This window comes from Plectrocnemia conspersa, unplaced genomic scaffold (genome assembly GCF_051122295.1).
Source record: "Plectrocnemia conspersa isolate PC_06_02 unplaced genomic scaffold, ASM5112229v1 ptg000011l, whole genome shotgun sequence".
NCBI lineage: Eukaryota > Metazoa > Arthropoda > Insecta > Trichoptera > Polycentropodidae > Plectrocnemia > Plectrocnemia conspersa.
The window spans coordinates 23,557,975-23,577,587 of NW_028277175.1; the positions used below are offsets into that span (position 1 = coordinate 23,557,975).

General features: G+C 29.6%; 1 protein-coding gene across 1 annotated transcript in view; it reads right to left on the reverse strand.

Moving 5' to 3' along the window:
- Window positions 1-19,613, reverse strand: part of LOC148230041 (cytotoxic granule associated RNA binding protein TIA1) — a 235,738-nt gene that overhangs the window by 171,798 nt on the left and 44,327 nt on the right. Inside the window, exon 3 of the mRNA XM_088198260.1 lies at window positions 5,842-5,926. Coding sequence (XP_088054386.1) covers window positions 5,842-5,926 — 85 coding nt within the window. The remainder of the gene's footprint in view (window positions 1-5,841; window positions 5,927-19,613) is intronic.

The following is a 19,613-nucleotide window of genomic DNA, read 5'->3' on the forward strand; positions in this document are numbered from 1 at the left end:
ACTAATGGAATTAGACAAAGTTATACATGGGTTTATATACAAATAAAAAAACGACATTTATTTTGCGATTACCTTATATTTTAAAATATAGCAAACTGTATAAATAATAACAAAATAAAAACGAGTTAATCGATTGCAAAATTTGATGCCCGTGCATAAAAGCTTTTAAGTGTATAAATTGAATTATACATGGCTCATGTTTTATTATAATTTCAATGACAATGTTTCATACAAAGTATTATATAAAAAATTTAATTAAATAAATTTATACCTTGAAACTAAATTGAATACAGGTTGTCATACATTTTAAAAAATTCTGAAATCTCACAAATATTTCATCATACATCGATACAAAAAAAATCTGAGCATCAAGATTTTACGACAACGATAGACAAAACACATCATTTAAAACTAACCATATTAAGTGGTGGGCGTGTGTGGCGTGTCCATATAAAAGCTAATTATAGCATACGCTATTATACAAATGTATCGAACCGATCGGTAGAAAACGCGACTAGTATAACCAGAGCTTAAGGCCTATTCCGAAGTATACAATATCGCATTCTCAAAGTACCCTTTACTTTACTAAGTCTCTCACATCAAAACTTCTAAATGTCTTATCTAACGTCACATCCTCGCCTTTAACAACACAGATTCGCCACAAAGTTACCTTTATACAAAAGCATCAAAACATGTCTCTTACTTAACAACACATGTCGCAAAAGTGGACTTTATGTGTTATATTTCGGATTGTTTATTTTTTCAACGGGTAACACACAAAACATGTTTTTCTTCATCTAACAGTCATATTTAACATCTAAATGCTATAAATAAAACAAGCACTAAGTGGCATATTTTTTAGTTTAATTTAATTATTAATTTACGTTATATACATAACACAATTTATGTGTTAATAATTAACATTAAAAAAAAACAGTATTATTTTGGCATATATTTTTATATGCCAAAATACCGGTTTTTATAAATTTATTCAATATAAATATAATATATTTCAAAAAGAAAGAATTTAATAATTTTTCATAACGTATGCTGACGCACCAAACTCACAGTAGGTAAACAGCTGCGCAAAACCATATTGGAAGTAAAAATTTTAAAATTTACACAATACATAATATAATTTAATTTAATTAAATCTGAAAAATAATTCTAAAAATCAATTCATTTATAATAATGTTACAATTTAATGAAGTTTGATTTTTAAAATTTTAAATAACTTTATTTTATTGTTGAATAAATTATTAAAATATTTAATAAAATATTATTTTGATTAAATAAATTCGTATAGATAGAGTTATCTATAATAATTTTTATATTATTATCTCACATATCTTAATAATAATTAAATTGTCGGTACCAACAAGTTATCTGCATGTTATTTTTATTAAATAAATTTGCATAGCAACAACGAATTTATTTTTTATACACATATTACAAAATAATTAAATTGTATATAATTAATATATTACACGTGTTTCTCATTAATAATTAATTATCATTAGTACACGTGTATCGTATTAAATATTTAGTATAAATATGCAGCGATTAAAATAAATAAAAGTCATTAACCAGTCGTCTGAACAAGAACAGTTGTTTAATATTGTAACATGTATATAAAATAAATTCGTTGTTGCTATGCAAATTTATTTAATAAAAATAATATGCAGTGAGCTTGTTGGTTCCGAAAATTTAATTATTAATAAGATATGTTAGATAATAATATATAAATATTTATTGATAACTATTTATATATATTTATAAAACATTTAAGAGTAGTTGTAGACATAAAATTTAATTTTAATGAACAGTGTAATTACATAATCAAAAAAATAGTAAATAAATGGATATATAATATAGGATGAGAAATATGTTAAGTAATATTGCCTTACTTCAATAATTGTGTAATTATATTATATATGTCTAATAAATTAGATGTTGCAAAAAATACAAAATAGAGCAATGAGAGTAGTTTTAAATGAAAATAGATTTACTAGTTGTAAAAGTATGACTGAAAGATTGGAATGGATATAATATTCGAGAAATATTGACGCTGAATGATTTAGTACTTATATATAAGTTAGAAAATAATATATTTATTAAGAAATATAGATATACATAGATTTAATAATAGAAATAGAGATAATTTAAGCATAGATAGGTTTATGAAAACGAGGACGTCCAAGATAATATTCTACGGAGGTGTGAATTTCTATAATAATATTTCTATGATAATATTCTAAAATGCAAATAAGGAAACATTTATAATAATAAAGTATATTTTTATATTCTCTCTATGTTTATATTATGTTTTATATGTATATTTTAATTTGCTAAATAAATTTATAAAATAAATAATTATTTCTACAGTTTCGTAATGATAAAGATTTAAGGTTTAAAACTGTTATCCAATAGTTTTATCATAAATAAAGAATAAATTTACAATTTTAGCATATGTATGTATAATACATTGAACTAATATTTTAATTTCTATAAAATTGTTTATAATTTAATATGAAAGAAAGTCGTGGCAATTATATAGATCATATTTTGACTAACGATGTTAATTATAGAACTGTAACCCGAAGATTGCTATGTCTTTCTTACTCATGAAGATTAACAAACAAAAGTGCTCCACTAACTGTAGTCTCTAAATCGAGTTCAGTTAATAATGTGTAATTTTGTAAAAATCGTTACATATTATATTTAAAATAATAACACACATTTAGGTCGTTTTCAGCATTTATAAAGTGGCGTTAATTGCATTTTCACACCATATAAACCATAATTAAGATGCCGTTAGAAAAAACTATACTAAAATTTTTTCTGATTTTTTTTTAAGTAATACTGATTTATTACCTAATTTCTTTGATTGCAAATATATAATTTAAAAAATAAGCTATTTTTATTATTCATATATTTTTCATGTAATTTTATGACAACATAAATTAAAATATAAAAATATATTTATTACTAAAAATATTTTTATTAATTGATTATAGTTTATAAATTTCGCTTATTTTTCTGATAAATATAATTATGAATTATTAAAATTCAGTTAAAAGGAATATATTTTTTAAATTCAATAATAAAAATATGCTAATTAATACGATAAACAAACAGTTCTATTTATGACGTATGGATGGCTTAAAAATGTAATAATGGCTTAAACTTGCCTAAATTTATTTACTGATTATTAAACCATTTTTTATGCTTAAAGATTACATATGACTAAATATTTATTGATTAAATAATTGTAATTTTTCTGTTGCTACGTTACAAGCGTTAGCGTAACGTAACAACCGAGTAAACACAATCAGCAACCACTTAGTAAATACTGAGTGGTCTGTAAATCAGTGATGCTACAGCTTAAAATCAATAAATAGCACTATGCACGACATAGCTTCATTCATAATTTCTGGAAAATTAAATAAAATAATATATGATACTCTATTTTAATTAATATTATTTATTATTTACTAATTTCGATTTCTAAGACACGTTATAAAAATAAAAAAGAAAGGTATTTATGCGCTTGGAACTAATATATTTATTTATTTTTAATAAATCTTTCATTGTAACCTGATAGGCGTAAGCCCAAAGCGTTGCAACGGGGTAAATCTGTATCAACTGAGTAAGTTAAGCATATATAATGAGGACCTACAAGTAAGTATTAACCACCAGACTAAAAGTCTGAGAATCGGTGATTTCTATATTGATAATTATAAATTATTATGTGTAATATAATTTATAGCCAATAGATGTCACTGCAGCTGGGGCCTATTTTTTATCAATAGCGAATTCTTTTTAAATGAAAATTCGAGTACCGCTGCTGGGGCTCGAGCCCGCAACATAAGAGTTATTAGTCTGAGACGTTACTGATTACGCTATTTCGTCCTTAAATAATGTATTTTATAAAATAATTAATAAGTTATACCGTCTGATTCAAGAGTTATCCAAAAATTCATTAGTTAATTTGAACTTATTGAAATAGTTATTAATCCACATTATAGACACAACAGTCCAAACTACAGAGCGCAAATCAAGCCTAAATTACAAATGATTTAAAATTTCCTGCATCTCGAGTTGTCAATTTATTCACACCTACTATATAAATATAAAGTGACGATTAATCACATAAAATAATTTTTAATTAAAATCATTCGCGCATCCACACTAGCTTAATTGACACAAAAACTCATTATTATAAATAGTAAAACATCAATAGTTCTACATTTCCGATAGATTTTATTTTAATTATTCATCGCTATATTTATAGATAATATCTGAAATATCTAATAAAACTTTATCTATGATGATCAATCGGAATTAAAATTAAAATCAATCACTAATTCTGATCTCCTAGATACAATAGACATTAGAAAATACTATGGAATTCGAACCCAGTTCTTTTAGGTATAAGTCACCGATCTAACTATAATACATCAAACTTAGAATCTAAAAATGTAATATTTGTTATGATTTATTTGAAACATGCTTAGTAAAACAGTTATGGCAAAGATGTTCGGACCAAACCATGTGCGCGTTTAGTGCTCATTATTATACCGTTGGAGGCCATGCATATCGGACGCGGATAGATGAAACACAGAAAAGAGTTGACTCATTGTCATCAACTAAATATGTTCATTTTATTTAAAACAGTGCGACCAATAAAAATTATCTAGTTACTTAATTATCATATTTTTTGAGTAAAATACTATCTTAAAAAATATTGTTAAACTGCAACTTCTGCATAACGTTAAAAAGTTCATCGCCTACGATTTGGAGACAGTGGCAACATATTGAGAAATAGTTAAATTTACAGATAGTATGCGATCCGTGTCTTTGGATTTTGATTTGTGAATGTGCCATCTTGCTTTTATCGAATCAAGATTTAAAACGTGAGTTGGCAGTCATACTGCTGATAGTGACTTATAAATTCGTATGCTTGTAACCTACGAAATTGTGTGACAATGCTGTTCAGAGAAATAGAACAAAATATTTGTATCGTGCAAGCAATCTATATCACTGGTGGTTATATATTATATTACCGACAATCAAAGACCTAATTTCAAAGCTATTAAATTAGATATACTTAATTACCTTTACATCAAAATATTTAGATTGTCAATACTGAAACTTATTGCACCAAAAGTTCATTATCCTTATTTGTATAGTATCGATGCCATAAACTTGGATCACAAGGATCGCAAACTAAGCAATCTTAACAAAATTACATTTGAAAGTTATACATACTACAATTCAGCTATGACACTTACATATATTAAAATATGTGTTTTAACATATGGCACTTAGTGCCTATATAATATTCTGTATTTATGTATCAACATGTTTTTCTTTAGCACACAAATTATTTTACTAGGCTTGTACGAGTAATATTTACTTTTTTTTCTCATAACACATACACAACAATATTTGAGCGCGTTTAACTTTTTCCTTTGAAGAAAGGCAAAAAATACTCCAGCATAATATTCTCATCAAGGCAAATAGGAGACGGGCGCTAAATTGAAAACGTAAATGTGTAAAGTTTAGTTGTTGCTTTTTTTAAGTAATAAAATTTTGTACATTTCTGAAATCAAAAAAAAACACCCTGACACGATGTCAAGACTTGGGCCTTAAGCCAGAGACTTACACCCCTGGGATTGCTACCTTTTAGGGCTTAACTTCGTATCAGGAGACACGTAGCGCCTTAAAGCCGAACGAGAATGTTTATATAAATAATGGCAAACTAACACACTGAAACGTATACCCATACTAAGGTATGCATATACATATAAACATAAAGGTATAATGGTAATCACTCACTTGAAGTGTTCATCGGAGGTTGGTGCTGCTGTTGTTGCTGTTGCGGTTGTATCTGAGGTTGGATGCTCCATTGTGGTTTTATCATCTGAAAAAATAATTATAAAAATAATTAAAACACGGCTTTAAAATAAATCAGTGATCAGTTTATATTTTACATTTTTGAGAATGCTACTAATATTATATAATACTTAAAGGGTTTCCTTTGATCAAGTTAAATGAAACCCTTCGTTTAATTTATCTTATTAAAATTATTTCAAGCCTAAAGCGTTTACAGTATTATTTGTATTTGAACAACTTAATTGATTTAAAAATCTACTCCACCGTTACTTTATTGAATAAATATGAAAGGTCTAAAAAAATACTAATTTATAAATAACATACATATCTCTACAATCACTTTCAGCAAATTTTATTAGACCAACAGCACGGGTTTCGTCCTGCCCGTTCCACTGTTACTAATCTTCTGTCGTTCACCAAAACGGTGACAACTTCTCTCGATGCCGGAATTCAAGTAGACGTCGTGTATACAGATTTTGAGAAAGCCTTTGACAAAGTTTGTCATACGTTATTATTAAAAAAATTGTCGAACCTCGGTTGCTCAAATAATTTAACTCGGTTATTTTCGAGTTATTTAAGCAATCGTAGACAGTTTGTAACCTATGGTGGCCGATTGTCAAAAGAATATTTTACCCCTTCGGGGGTTCCTCAAGGATCCAATTTGGGACCTCTGCTTTTTGTGTTATTTATTAATGACATAAATACAGCAATTAAAAATTCAAGTTTTCTTCTGTACGCAGATGATTTAAAATTATATAAATGCATTCGATCTGTTGCGGACTCCTTCTCTCTACAAAGTGATTTAGACTCTCTGTGGAGATGGGCTTCCGTTAACCGTCTGCCCTTTAGTGTCGGAAAGTGCCATACTGTGTCATTTTCTCGATCCCGTTCGCCATCAGCTTATTTCTACCATCTCGGTGGTAACATTTTGACTAGAGAAACTTCCATTAAAGATCTCGGAATCACTTTCGAGAGCAAATGGAGGTTCTCTCTACACATACACGACGTCTGTGATAAATCTTCCAAGATGCTCGGCTTTGTTATGAGGAATGCCTTTCTCTTTGACGATCCGTCAGTTATTCGCATCCTCTATGACACCTTAGTTCGTAGCATTCTTGAATCGGGATCTATAATTTGGAATCCCCGAATAGCCAAATATTCCCTTTTAGTAGAAAAAATTCAAAAAATGTATTTAAGATACCTTTACAAAAGGACATTTGGTTATTATCCGTTCTTATATCCCAGCGCCTTTCTTTTAGGAGCGTTGGGATATGATTCGCTGAATTCTCGCAGAAAGCTGTATGTCGCTAAGCATTTTTTCAAACTACTAAAAGGTGCTGTCGACAATCCAGCTATTCTCGAGGAATTCCAGTTTTGGGTTCCGGAACATTTTCGAGAATCACGATCGAGACCTCTTTTGATGGCAGTTAGGGCTAGGACATCCGCACTTGCCGACTCGCCTATAGCTGTGGCCATGCGGCTCCTTAATACGCTGGCATTGAAAATTGATTTTTAATGTTAGCTACGAGGATCTGATCCGGTTTATATCTTTTAATTTTAATATTTTATAATTTTTTTTTGTTATGTTTAAGTATTGTTATATTTATTTATATATATACGTTTTTATGTTTTATAAATTTATAATTTGCTTTCGACCATCGTGGCGCATTGGGGTAACCTGTTAGGCCACGATGGTCTTAATTTAATCGAAAAAAATAAAAATAAAATAATAAAGTGCAACAACTTTTAAGTATGATGAGCTAATTGAAAATCTCGATGATCCGCAAAGCTCTAACCTTACTTAAAAGAAAGATACGCTTTGGGTTTGAACAACTAATGGGCGTTTCGCGAAGATTAGATTTTTTACACTAGTCAAGAGCTTACTTCCTTCAGACACCTGGTACAGAAATACCACATTGCTTCTGGATTGAAATAAACAAGAATTCAGCAAATGTAGTTAAATGTAGTCTTTTAGAAGCCGCAGTTTCCACAGAAACCTTACGATCCGGTCCAGTTAAGCAGTTGCTTGAATCTCAAGAGTTATTGAGACTGTGACAGATATGTATATATCAATAAATATTGCATTAATAATAAATAATAATATTCTCATTGCCAAATCTGAACCCAAAAAACACCGGATATCCAAGATTAATTTCAATAACGGTACTATCATATCTCAATTTGGGATGCAGTAATTCAATGGGACCGTGATCGGTGCCAAACGACGGTTTCGGCTGAATTGCAACAAAGTCACTGAAGCGTATTACGACCGTCATACATTCACGAAAATCGCATAATATGCATCATCACTGCGATTCTCTACGGAATAGAAACTTTGTATGTATGGGATAATGCAATATATGTACATACTCAAATATAAGGAAATTCACGTGCGCATCTTCCAGAATCGGATCATTCGTTCGAACGAGCTGAATGCGAGATGATTTAGAATCTCGAAGGTATAAATGAGATTAAGGTATACGGTATTCTTATATTGCTGACATGCACGTTAAAAACCAATAGAGAGTTGCAAAAATAAGTGGGTAGATAAATCTGGATATTTAACGATTGATTTTGTTAATTTTAAGAAACAAGTTATTGATTTTTTATGACTGAGTGATCCAACATACAAAGTGTAAAGATTATAGTGAATTTTTACTTAGTATACAACATTTTAAACGCCTCTTATGACAAGCTTAATAATTTATCATTTTTCATAAGCTAGGATAAAATGGTCCTGTTTTTGAACGGTATGCAAATTTGCGCAGTTATATTGTTCGTTGTGAAACTAATTTAATTTATGAAAGCACATATCATTACGTTTACTCGGTCGGCTTGTATCAATATGGCGGCCGTGGTGGTAAAAGTTTGGAATTTCGAGAGATTCAAAATGCATACATATTACATACCTAGACACTATGTATATAACCGAGTTTCTGAGAATTAATTTTAAACATATTGTACTTTCGCTATTGCGACGAAATTTAACTACATCAGATTATTAATAAACCTGATAATTAATTTTGAAATAGTTAATAAAATAATTGCGTACTTAAAATTTTAATAATTAATAATTATAAAATGTTAAGTGTAGTCAATAAATTACATATATTTATGCCATAGATTATTATTTATAATTTTATATATATAATAGTAATAGAAAGATAATATATTCCTCATCATTATAAACGTTACCAATAAAAATTAAAAATTCTCATGCATTTAAATATCATACAACGTTTCAACCCATTTCTGCCGAAGCAAAATAACAGTTAAATGTATATAGCTAAAGTAAAAAAATTGTGTCTAAAAATATTTTGCCACATCAAAACTAAAAATAACTCACTCTTAGATATTTTGACTTTTTAATATCATCTAAGAAACTATACATTTATAAGCTGGCCATTGGCTGATGTATTGTGAGTCGTAGCTCGGAATGATTTTTTTTATGCAATAATGGTTTAAAATCGTCTTTTGTATACACCTTGGTATATACAACTACCCTAAATATTATCCCTATATAAAGCCCATAATTATGAGTGGTCTAAGTCAAAAATCGAAAAAATGAATTTATTAATTATTTGTGTCTCACTGTTCTAAATTAATATAATATGATGCAAAATTTAGGATTGAAAAAAATTTGAAACTAGATGTATTTTGTATTTTGATAGTGAACTAAGTCAGTTTGCCGCGTGTCAGTTTATGTGACGCAGTGCTTGTATCGTCGTTTTTACATCAGTTGCACTTGCAAACCTAAATTTAATTTTTCATTATGTCATCAGATAGTGATTCAGGTAAGTAATATCTATTTATCACGTGTTAAAATTAATAAACTTATTTTTATGTGGTTTATAGACATACGACCGCTAAATTTAAATAGCACGTCAAAAAAATGGAAACGAATAAGACAGTTATCGTCTTCTGATGAATCTAACCAAATTTTTTTTATGAAAATCCAAAAAACCCAGACATGGAACCGGTGAAAATATAAAAAAAAAGAGAAAAAGAAATGAACATTACTATTCACAAAATATCGGAAAGAGAAATTGCGGCAAATAATAAACTACAAAAACTTCCAAAATTGTTAAAGTTTTCAAAAATAAAAATTGCTTTTGCTTAAAAAAATGTTTGAATCTCTTTGAATATAAATTTTGAACAATTTTGGGAACTGAAAAATTTTTAAAAATAAAATTTATTTTAAAAATATAGTCTATAAGCAGATGATAAAACAAAGACGTCCTAAAACTTATGAAAGATCGATGAGAAAAGCGAATATTGTAAATTCAAAAATTTTCGATTTACGGCCTAAAATGTTTTGCTATAACGGCAAAAAAACTTTTTTTCGATGTCGATTTTTTAAAAAATTTAAAAATATATTTAATTTGCATAATTTTAAAATGAAAGATGAAGCAGCTAGCGCCGATGAGGCCGCATCTAAGGAATATCCCAACATATTAAAGGGAATTATTGAAAGATGTGGTCATAAACCTGAACAAGTGTTTAACGTAGACGAAACAGGGCTTTATTGGAAGCGAATGCCTGCACGTACATTTCAAAAACCGAAAAATCTGCCCCTGGTTATAAGGTGTCTAAAGAACGATTAACTTTGCTACTTGGTGCAAATGACGCGGGTGATTTTAAGCTAAAACTACTTTTAATATATTTGTCCGAAAATCCAAGGCCTCTTAAAGGACTAAATAAAAATCAATTACCCGTCATATGGAGATCCAACAAGAAAGCTTGGATGACTAAAGCTACTTTAGAGGATTGGTTCATAAATCACTTTTGCACAGAAGTGAAAAAATATTTGCGAGACAATAACTTAAGCAACAAGGCTTTGCTAATTTTGGATAATGCACCAGGGCATCCTACTAATTTATCCGAACTATCTGAAGATGTCATGATTGAGTACCTTCCGAAAAATACAACAGCTCTGATCCAACCAATGGATCAGGGTGCAATAGCCACTTTTAAGGCATATTACCTACGCCGAACTTTCCGACAACTTATAAGGGAAACCGATGGTAAATCTTCAATTAAAACATTTTGGCAAAACTATAACATCAAGGATGCTGTTGACAGCATCAGTGAATCATGGAAGGAATTAAAATTAACAACAATGAATCATGTCTGGAAAAAAATATGGCCAGAATGTGTAAAAAGTACTGATGCAGAAGTTAATTGCCTTCCTGAAATTAGGCAAAACATTTTGGGTCTAGCACATGATCTCGGCTTTGAAGGTTTGAACGAACGTAATGTGCTTGATCTACTTGAAGCTGATAGGGAACCCCTTTCATATAAGGAACTCATTCAGTTGCAAGCAGAACCGGCATTTGATGAAGAGACAGAGCCTGTTGTATTCAAACAGCTAACATCAAAAAAATTGTCAAAAGCTTTTTCCTATTTCGAACAAGGAATAAACATCTTCCTTGAAAACGATCCTGACGTCGAGCGTAGCGCTAAAGTTTCTCGAGGAATTAACTCAGCCATTAGCTGTTATTAATCACTGAAGAACGAAAGAGACAAAAAGGCAAGACAAACGACGTTGGACAATTTTTTTAAGCCAGGCCCATCCTTACCAGCGAAAAATGAGAACGACAGTGATCTGCAGGTTACCATTTCTTAATCGTTTTCAGATTAAAGCCATTTAAAAAAAAATTATGTATGTATTCATACACATATTTTATGTAACATGAAGTTGTTTCATTTTTGTTTATGGATTATTGTTGGTTTTTGGAGTCTGTTATTATTTTATGTACAAATGTATGTACTTGTTATGTATGTATTTATGATTTAAATGAAATAAAAAGATAAAATGCATTTTAAATGATAAACCATGTTACATATTTAACAAATTTGAAACCGATCCTATTTAATTTGTATGAATTTGTATTAGAATAATTGATTCGTTATACGGCTTTTCGCTTTGCGGCCATGTTTTGTGGAACGTATCTAGGCCGTAAAGCGAGGTATGGGTGTATTGTATTTAGATTTTAATTACTGTACATAGTTTTTATTGCTCAAAATTATTTTTTAGAAGCTATGAGTGAGCAATAAGATGACTACGCAAAAATGCAACTAGACTTTTTCAGCTAAATAACCTCCTGCATCACAATCATTATCACGCGAATGTAGTGAAAGATAATATCTGCAAATATCAATAGATAAAAAATACGTATAATTAGCATTTATATGGTTTGATCGACATTAACTTTCAATTCTCGAACGTATTAAGTATATATTTATTTACATTTCGAATTATTATATTCAGTCAAATAAAACGAATATGTACGTTAAATCAGAAGCAATGATAATGTTGATGTATTTCAAATCAAAAAACTCACTTTTCGATCTCGGAGCCCTTCGACAGAACTTCAAATTTAAGCACTTCACTACAAAGTTTTTTTATAATCGTTTATATAGTTTAATTGGTGTATACTTATAATTCTTACACGCACTATATACATTTTACTTTCATAGTTAAAACGAATCTATTTAATTTACAAACCGAATATTTATATACAGTTAAATCGAACCACGCACATGAAAAATTTTAACGTTGCAAAATAAATGAAAATTGTTTTTACGTTGCTATTTTATATTTAAATGCTTATTTTTCATTGGTCGACAGTTAGAGACTCCAAACAAAAACAAAATAATTCGTTACCAGGGGTTCAAAAATCAATCGAGCCAACACAATTTTTATTATTTATAATTAAATATATTTATTTTGTTTACGTTTATTATTATTAACCGTTACTGTTCTTACATCGTAAATATACATATTATTATTCTTAATTTTTTTATGATCTTAAATACAATAAAAATAAAATATATTTTTAAAATTTATCTCATAAAAACACTAAATTAATTTTGCACTAAAACTGCAAGCAATTTTTTTATTTGCAATTGATAAACGAAAATAATTTGAGAAACATTATGCCTTGTACAGACTGAACGTTCCAAGCTACGAGTGTTCAAGCACGCGTAACTCGGAACGCACAGTCGCTACGCGTATATATTTAGTACATGCGTGCCACACGAGCCTGGCTCACGGCCATCTGTTCACAGTCGGTTTTTGGTCGCACATCAAAGACATTCAAAAGTCCTTGCATATAGTAATATAAATCTACGCGAAGATGAGAGAATTTTTCAATTTTTTAAATTATAAAGACAACCTCGCAATGGCACGCGTATACATGTGGATCGCACGCGTGAAGACTCGCAGCCATAGAGTAAAGAATATACATTCTTTACTCTATGGCTGCGAGTCTTCATAGAGTAAAGAATATACATTCTTTACTCTATGCTCGCAGCAGTCCGTACAACAAAGCTACGCGTGTTTGAACACGCGTAGCTTGGAACGCTCAGTCCGTACAAAGCATTACATTTTTATGCTAAACATAAAGATAAGCTTTTTTTGAGAAAGAATGTGATTTGGGGTCTCCTCTTGAGAGTCGAATAAGCTGCATTAATTTTTTTTCTGAGACCCTCTTTATTAATAAATCTATGGCATAACTATCATGTTCATAACCAACCATATTTTAAAATAATACTGATAAAGCAGAGACAACAATACGCTAATAAAATATTATAGATTTAAACAAGTGTAAAAATGTATCTAGCTTATCTTCGCAATTCCATCTAATATTGTGAGATGCCTCTACTGATATTACTCTTCAATGCGGTATTCGAATTGGACATTTTCCTAACAGAATTCGACTGGAGGCTGCAGCCAGAAAGTATCTAGCTGTCTTTCGTTTGTTTATTGCATTTATTTATGGATATGGAGGAGTGCACGTTTGCGTATATCACAATGTCACAAAACGTATTGTTCACGATTCAATTCGTTCGAATTTCCCCCGCGAGATGTGTGCGAGTGATAAATGGTAGTTGGGGGGGGGGGTACGAGGAAAAAAATGGGAAAAAATGTGGCTGTCAACGAGATTGCGATTGTGGTGGTACGCGTGTTTGACAAACGCATGAGTTTTCAGCCTGGAAACCATCATGAATATGTAAAATATGAATCACGCGAGTTTTTAATCGATATGGAAACTGTTGCATATTGTCACGCTATGTGGGCATACTGATAAAATGACCATAGCGTTTAACGAACACTTATGCATGTGTACATATATATAGAGGAGTGTGGGCCAATACGGAGTGCTTAAATAGCATGCCGTATTTAATTTATACCTAATAATAATCGTACACGAATGGAATTTTGATTCGCTTTTTAGGCGATTCATACATTCGGTTTCGGCCAGATTCGATCAAAAACTTGTTCTATTTCATACAAAGTTGCTTTATAGTCAATAGAATGGAATTTTTAAGTTTTGATTTATATTTATTTCGACATCTATCTCCAATAAAAAAATTATTAATTATATCAAAAATTCGAAGCGCAGCTGCAACACACAAAAAACCGCCTTATTACAAATTTACTTTTACATCATCTCATCAAAAATAAAACTACTATAACAAATTTCAAGATCTCATCATGTAATTTGGAAAAAATCCCCAAGCGACAGTTAAACTTCAAGACAAAAGGTCAATTAATATAAATACCGCTAAATTTACGATACGCTTATCATTAAACGTTTGTAAATATTTTGTAAAATAAATGTCTTTAAAATTACTATATTTTCTTAATTAAAGTCACAAGTGCCGATAATATATTTGCGTTAACACAGTCAGTTCGAGAGCTATCCATTTCATCATTATTCATAATTGAGAAAGAGATGGCAAGTTTGGGTTTATGCCCCTACTATTAGCTCTAAGGCACACAATACGGATATACGTTCGATATACTTCAACCAATCAACGATTTCTTAGTGCTGTTTTGTAGCTTTGAAAATCTTTCCATCAAGATAATCAAATTATTTCGCTTGTTTTTACATCTAAGCACATAAATTCACTTTTTACATATTTTTTTAGTAAATCTGCATATTTTTAGCCCTTTTCTAAACAATTTTAAAATCTTGCGAGTGTCCTTAAGAGCATCATAGAAGCTTGTTTTTAAACTTACTACCTCATTAATAGTTACAGGAATATCATTTTCGAAGTCACTTTCTTCAATGTTTTGCTCATCTTCATTAGAATAATCAGAGTTAGTTTGCCATTAATCTTTTCCTGGTATAATTTATTACAAATAGATGTATTGCGTGATTTATCAACTGTTCATTATCAAGTGGATTTTTACGCTTAATGTTTTCATAACACACCAGCTGTTCCTATTTTTGCTTTCAAATACAATTCTAAATTCACTCAAATGACTTTCGACAATTTTTCGAATTTCGTGAGAATCATATTTTCCTTAAATGTAAGCCATCGTTTGTTGAAATATTTTATATTTTTTTGTAAATAGTGCATTAATCAATTGTCAGAATGAAGTGAATATTTGCTTTTTTTAAAACATTTTTTTTTCTCTTCATAAAATTTTAAAATCAATTTCAATGTAAATCCTTTTTGCATGATATGTTCTTGAATGAAATCACTATTCGTAATCCCTTTTATGGAAAAACCATCTTTAGCAGGCGCGTACGTTGAGATTTCACTCGCTCGCGTGCTAAGTAATGAGAGTGAGTGAGAGATAAGGGTGCGCGTTACATGCGTTTCGCACGCCTACTTCTTCTGTAATGTATCTCACTAAAAATCAGGCGCATACGCCTGATTTTTAGTAGCTATTTGTCGGTGCTATTTTGTTCTGCGCCGTTTTGTTACGAAGCTATAAATCACATAGGTACAATATATATCAAAAATTAAAAAGGAGCATCGCTCAGCTTCTAGTATACAAATTATATGTATTCATATGCTTAATTTGTTAATACAAATAAATATACTGAATTTACCAATACAAACGGATTGGCGAAATTAGCCGCTTTAATATACAGAGCTATCCAATTGTTAAACGTACTCTCCAGGGATATGAACAGTTTTGTAATTAAGTATAATTTTCTGTTAGATCAAATTGAACGTGAATAGAGTTACTGTGTTTTTAAAATACGTAATTACCCAAGTATATACAATTTTTTTATAGTATTTGTAATAATTTAATATATTTCCAGTAATTATAGAATAATTCTCTCTATTGTTGTTAATATAAAAAATGCTGTAAAAAATTCACTATAAAAAACATAAAATTCGCACTGCAATTTATACGATTTTTATTAAAGAACTGTTTCATTTCACGTAAATGTTATTAAACAAATTATGACTTTTCATAAAAAAAATATGTGAAAATGTTATGAAAATATTATTTATAGTTTTCAGAGCCACTCCTATATGTTTTTATTGCAATAAATATCTTTAAAACATTATATATATTATGTGTATCATAGATATGTATATACAATATGCATTCTAATATATTTGCATTATTGCAAAATTCCTATTTCGATCATAAATACGATTTAGCAGAACAACGCTCGGTGCACACAACTGCTGACACATTTATGGTAAAATTTATGTTTACAATTCCAACGACTGCACTTAAAAAAAATATAAATAAAGAAATGTAAATATATGTAATAGTACCATCGACATGTTGGTGTTATAAATTTTAATTGTTTTTATAGACGCTTGATTTATTTCCATAAAATAATTGCATTGTTCACTTAAATTTATTTTCTTCAAATATCATGGTGCAAATCTGGATTAGAAGTTGAATTATTTGAGACTACATTAAAACTACATCAACATGGATTATAGAATCGAGAGACTTTGTCTCCACCATCGAAAGTTACAAATAATAGTGGAACGACGCAGACGTGATTGTGGATATATTTGTAAACATATATAATTAATATATTAGCAGGCTTAAAAAAATGGCGATTGGACTATAATTATCGATACACGACTTCACTGTTTTTTTGAATCAAGAAACGATAATGTTACTTTGGCGACGGATAGTGACGGATGACAATTAGACACATATTAAGCCGATGCAGTAATATTTTATTGCAATATAGTTACATGTTTGAATATAAAATAAGTGGACGGTGCACAAGGCCGCACCGGCGTTCCAAGCACGCCAAAGTTTGCCAAGAGAATGTGCCTAAATCACACTAGTGCTACGAGAGTGCCGCCATGTATTGACCATAATAAGAACTAAATTTAGTAATTTTTGTAAATAATTTATGAGATATATAATATTGAGAGGAAAATGTAAATTCAGGTGTGTAAGGTACATATGTCTTTGAAGAAAATAAAAGACTAGAGATTTTTGAAAATAAATATTTTGATCCACAAGGTTTGAGAATATATGCGTTTTTCGGTTCACTTTAATTTGTTCAGATTGATCTTAAAATGTACAAAAAAGGCTTTCTCACTATATTAAAGCTCTCAAAAACACCGTCTGTGTTCTCCTTTGAAAAAATCACACGCGCCGCACCTTGAGCTCCGCTGATATATAATTTAGAGGGATTCGTTTATTTTTTACGCTTTCCAGTAGTTATTTCGCAGAGCCAGGCAGTTCAACAGGTGATGTGCAAATCCCAGAAGGTTCTTTTACGCCATCCCGAGGGATGGGCCTCTGTTGAAAAATGTGCGAAAAAGCAAAGGGATTTATCTCGCAGCGAATGTATTTATTTATGATAGAGAAAACACTTCGATTCAACAAAGAATAGCATAATTTATTATTTAGCGCTTCTGAAAAGTAATAAATTGTTTCATATCTCAACAATAATATTATTATAATTTTTTATTAAGACTAGCTAAAAATATTTTAAAATGAAACAATGGGATTGATAATTTGTAAATGAAAAAGGTTTGAAACTCTGCTAAAAATATATTCAAAATTCATAGATGTCACTGATCGTGATACTTTAAAAAAATATTTTACAATTTATATTAAATTTGTAATAATAATTATTAATTAATAAAATATATTTTTTCATCATTTTTTTTATATTATAAAAATAAAAAATAATTTACATGAAAATGGCACTCCCCCACGAAGCAGCCATTAAAAATGAAACCCTCTCTTTTTAATCCTTTTGTTAAGGGTCAGCCCAGACCGACCACAAATCAAAGGTCAGCTGCTGTCGTTTGCATACTCTTTTACAATCGTTACTTTCTAAATTGCTCTTGCTGGATAATTTTAATTGTATACTATAAAGAAAATATATGTATGTATATACTACATTCATATGTTCATAGTATGAGTATATATTAAAAATATATTTTAAATATTTAAACAGTTTAAAACAAAGCATCTCTACTAGCTTTGATCGTTCTCGGAAAAAGCTGCATTCATTCGCGCATGCGCTTTGCATTTTCATCTCGTTTGTTGCTAAAATTCGTACCGACTTTAATCTGCAATATATTATTTTTATAAATATAAAACAACGAAAACATTTCCTAACTCTCGATATACTATGTACTGCAAATCAAGTGCTTGTAGTATATAGGGTAATTAAGTTTATAGCCCGATTAATTAATTTAACCGTTCGGGCTTCTGTTGCAAAGCTTGCGGCTAAACTTTGTCGTTTCTATTGGCTAATAATTCTAGTAAATTTATTGAGCAACTCTCATAGTTGAAATAAATTTTTAATTAAAACAAAAAATAAATTTTAAGGAATCGCTATAAACGAATTTGCAAATTTCTGCAAAACTGAACTTATAACATTTATTTATTGTTAAAGCATGATGATATACCTAAAATATTACTGATTACAATTATTTTTATTCTTCCACACCATTTTCCCTATAATGCATTCTTTGTTCTATTATATTTAGTATTTAGACTTAAAACATATCCTTATCTAAACCTTATAAACCAACATTAATGATGCATTCAAAAGCGGCACCCTTTCGTTTTCCCCTTAGTTTTCTTAACATTACGTAATGTTTGAGATGCACTTCTCAATTTATGTAAAAATGGGGCGAATGTCGAGTGTGTGTAATAGATAGTTTCATGCGCATAATTATTTTTCGATTGTTTTGCTTTTTTTATTAAATATAATTTCTAAACACGACCATATTTAATAATTTTAAATGATATTTCGTCAAGGATATCTCTTACATGCTCACGAATGCGAATTAAAATATTTAGTACAACAATTACATAATTAACAGCATTAAGAGAGCAACAAATTTAAGGGCATTAAATACAAATATATTATGGTATTAAAAAAGTACATTGACAAGATAAAAAAATACTTTAAATTTTAAAGTCTCTAAAATAACCGAAAAAACATCGCATATGAGTCTGTTACTTAAAAAATGCACTCTATTTAATGATTACCTCAAAACAATGCCGCTTGGTTAAACAAGTGTGCATTCCTCAGCTAATTAAATTGCAATTAGTATCATTGAAGAGCTTTTAATTAAAAGCGGTTTAGCCCCGTCTGCAATTCAAAAAATTCCATTGCAAATTGAAAGTACGTTAATGAGTTATAATTTTCTGAATAACTTTTATGCTTCTGTCTGCTTCGTATAGGAGTGCCATTTACATGTAAATTACTGTTCATTTTTTTAGTTTTCAAATCAGCAGATAATTTAAAAATAACATTTAGGCTTATGCAGCTGAAAAATGCCAGTTTTGATTCGGAATGAGCGCAAAGCAGTCACCAAAGATAATCCAATTGTTAAATCAATAAATAAAACTTAAAACTCCGCCTTAACTGTTCCTTAGTATTCGCTATAACGCATTTATTTAGGGGACAGTTCAATGATTACAGTTAGTTCAAGACCTTTTTTTTAATAAGACACAA